General features: G+C 47.9%; 1 protein-coding gene across 1 annotated transcript in view; it reads right to left on the bottom strand.

Annotated features, from left to right (window-relative positions):
- The window catches only part of KIF13A (kinesin family member 13A), a 201,719-nt gene extending 200,116 nt beyond the window's left edge, over positions 1-1,603 (bottom strand). The window contains exon 1 of the mRNA XM_029943130.1: positions 1,585-1,603. Coding sequence (XP_029798990.1) covers positions 1,585-1,603 — 19 coding nt within the window. The remainder of the gene's footprint in view (positions 1-1,584) is intronic.
- Between the last annotated feature and the right edge of the window lie 2,150 nt (positions 1,604-3,753).

The raw sequence follows: 3,753 nt of genomic DNA, 5'->3' as shown, positions 1-3,753 counted from the left end.
GCTGGGGAGGCCGAGCAATGGAGGCGCGCGGCCCGGGAGCGCGGGCGTAGGGCGCCTGGGGGCCCCCAGGCCAAGTCTGAGGCCGGCACCCGTGCCCGCGGGGACTCCCAGGATCACCGCCTGGAACTCGAGTTCCCCAATGGGGCCGCTGTCACCCGCAGACCCGGAGCCCCAGGGCGCGCCGGGTGGGCAGGCCTTACCCACGGAATGAACTACGCCGCGACCTGACTGCCCGCACGCCGCCCCCCTACTCCCGCCCCACTCCCCAGGCAGCGGTCTTTTCGGTCCAAGTGGGGGCCCGAGGCTAGCAATGAATCTGTGCATCCAGCACCGACAGAGTATGCGCTTGTCAACACTGCTCGCGCTCCCCTTCCCTTCCTCTCCCCTCCGCTTCTGGCCGAGAGACGTCAAGTCGGCCGGGAGGGTCATTCGCTCTTACGTAAGAATTTAACAGCAATGGATTCTGTCGTCCTGCCAAATGCAGACCTCGCTGCCAGGGCGGAACTGGGTGAATCTGATTTATTCTGTTTGCTTCAACAAGTGCTTATCGGGAGCTTGCTGTGTGCCAGGCAATTCTGAAGCGTGCGGAAGTTTAAAATTCAGATTTGAAATCTGGAGGAACTATTTCGATGTTGTGTAAATGTGGAAATTCAATCATTTGCAAGTTCATCGAAAGTTGACTTGGGGTCCTACTGTGTGCACGGTGCTGTAGAGGATACACACAGACATGGATAAAACGATGTGTGCATCCCATTCTCCGGACACTCTGGTGGGAAAAACAGCGCGGGAGTCAGGGATAATGCCAGACTGTGTGAGCCGGTGGCGGGAGAGAGGTTCTATTCTCTCTCCAGCTGGTGCCACGTTGTGGGCTGGGCTCTAAGTAATGCTCCTCCTTATTTCTCTCTTTTTTAAAAATTTCTTATGTTTATTTATTTTTAAGAGAGAGACAGACTGTGAACGAGGGAGGAGCAGAGAGAGAGGTAGACACAGAATTGGAAGCAGGCTGCAGGCTCCAGGCTCTGAGCCGTCAGCACGGAGCCCGATTCAGGGCTCGAACTGAGGAACTCTGAGATCATGACCTGAGTCAAAGTCTGATGCTCAATCGACTGAGCCACCCAGGCACCCCCCTCCTTATTTCTGTCCTGTTCCAGGGCCCACTAATTCATTTTACCCCTGAAAGGCCTGTGGCATCTTCTTTCCTTTTTTTCCATTCCCACAAGCAAAAGCCTACTTTGTCCACCCATTCATCTATCAAACAAATGTGTACTGAGGACCTACTGTGTGACAGACACTGGTCTAGGCTCTTGGAATATAATGCTGAACAACAGAGGCAAGATAGGGGTGAATGCCCCACAAGCCCAATTGGTTAAGCATCCAACTCTTGATTTTCCGCTCAGGTCATGGTCTCAGGTTTCACGAGTTCAAGGTCACTGGAGGTGGAGCCTGCTTGGGATTCTCTCTCTACCTCTCTCTCTGCCCCTCTCCCACAATTCCGTCTCTCACTACATAAATAAACGTTTAAAAAAATAAAAAGATTAACAACTTCCTGAGGCTAACCATTTAGATCTGTGCCTTTCTCCTCACCTTCTGGCTGCTCAGACATCCTCTTGCTCTGAGCTTCCTAGGGGCACCTAGGTAGCTCAGTCAGTTAAGCCTCTGACTTCTCCTCAAGTTATGATCTCCCAGTTTGTAAGTTCAAGCCCCACATCAGGCTCTGCACTGACAGTTCAGAGCCAGGAGTCTGCTTGTTCACCTGCGTGTGTTTTCTCTCAAAAATAGATAAATAAACATTTTTTTTAAACCTGAGCTTCCTAGTTTTACCTTCTGTAATCTCTCCTATACCCAGTTTCCAGGTTGATTTTTTTTCCTGATTAAAATGTTATCTTTGATCATGCATGCTCTTCCAGTGCTCAAAGAAAATTACCTCCTTGTAATCTAGTACCCTATTTAATACTACCTCCCCTGTTCCTGAAATCCTGCACTTCACCCAGAACCTTTTCACAAGTAAGATTCCATCCCCACGCTAAGCCATTGTTCTGTAGTGTCTGTCAGAGTGAATTAGAGAAGGTTGAATAGTGCCTCCCAATGATATATTCAAGTCCTAATCCCCTAGTATCTGTGACCGTGACCTTCTTTGGAAACAGGGTCTTTGTAGGCATAATCAAGTTAAAATGAGGCCATCCCGGGAAGCACCTTAAACCCAATGGCTGGTATCTTTAGAAAGAACTGGGAGATTTGGACCTCCACATACAGAAAAGATGCTCATTTGAAGATGAGGGCAGAGATAGGAGTGATGGGAGCCACAAACCAAGGAAAGACAAGAATTTCCAGAAGCTCTGAGAAGCTAGAAAGAGGGAAGGAAAGATTCTTTCCTAGAACCTTCAAAGGGAGCATAGCTCTTTCAACACCTTAATTTTGGACTTGTAGCTTCCAAAACTGTGAGAGAATAAATGTCTGTTGTATTAAGCCACACAGTTTTGGTAATTTTTAACAGCAGCTTTTGGAAAGTAATACAGGGGTAGTGTCTCTTTCCCTCTCCCCCAATCCCTTCTTGTTTCATGTCCCTCCTTCCTTCACTGTAATTCACTGTCATGTCACAAAAGCCTAATGCCTAAGAAGTTTCAGCTCTAGAGGTGTGTGGGTGGGCTCAGTTGGTTAAACCTGTCATTCTTGGTTTTGGAATTTATGGTTTGTGAGTTCGAGCCCCACATCAGGCTCTGTGCTGATGGCGTGGAACCTTCTTGGGATTCTCTCTCTCTCTCTCCCCCTCTCTCTACCTGTCCCTTGCTCACGCGCTCACTCTATCTCTCTCTCTCTCAAAATAAATAAACTTAAAAAAAATTTGAGGAGGGGCCTGGGTGACTCAGTCAGTTAAGCCTCCAACTTTGGCTCATGTCATGATTTCGTGGTTGGTGGATTCCAGCCCCACATCAGGCTCTGTGCTGACAGCTCAGAGCCTGGAGCCGGCTTCTGTCTCTCCCTCTCTCACTGTCCCTCCCCTGCTCACATTCTGTCTCTCTGTCTCGCTCTCAAAAATGAATAAACATTAAAATAATTTTAATAAAAATAATAAGTAAAAAAATTTTAATAAAAAAATAAAAACATAAATTTCAGCTCTGTTGTAAAGGCAGTGAAAATTGAATGAAGGTTTTGGTTTGGAAGCCAGGGACTGACGGGTTCAGAGCATCCTGAGGAATGATTCACAGAGCAGTTGTGGACATCTTGACAGACAGTGGTGATGGCTAGAACAAAGCCAAGACAGTGCAGGGGTCACACAAGGAACAAGTGCAGAGTGCATTATAGAGAGTGGAATGAGTGACTCAGCATCCAATGGGACATGAGGACTGGGAGAGGCAAAAGGGTTGCTGGTGACAGGGGAAAGGTCTAGAAAAATTATGCCCATAGCCCACCACAAATGGATGAGAAGTCTTAAGGTAAGAGGGGAATGATTAACACGGTGCTGCTAGTTCAGTACCCCCAAGGGGCACTTTGCTGAGTCATCCTTCCTTCCGCTTTCCTTTCCCAATGCTCTCCAACTTGAAAGGTCCAGATTAGTCCTCACCTCTTCTAAGAAGGGTTTACTAAACGTTTATTCTTCAAAACAGTCAAGCCTGAACTCACTTGGAATCATATCTACCTAGAGTGAGAAAGTACCTTTTTGGAATCTTCTAGACCCTTCTAGAACAGCCGTCAAAGTGGTCATCTCTCTGCTGGAGTACATTTGGTGGCAGGGTGCTCACTGCTGGGCGATGT

Source organism: Suricata suricatta, chromosome 7, assembly GCF_006229205.1.
Source record: "Suricata suricatta isolate VVHF042 chromosome 7, meerkat_22Aug2017_6uvM2_HiC, whole genome shotgun sequence".
Lineage (NCBI taxonomy): Eukaryota > Metazoa > Chordata > Mammalia > Carnivora > Herpestidae > Suricata > Suricata suricatta.
The sequence above is the reverse complement of the archived record's forward strand: the minus strand, read 5'-3'. Positions and strand labels throughout refer to the sequence as shown.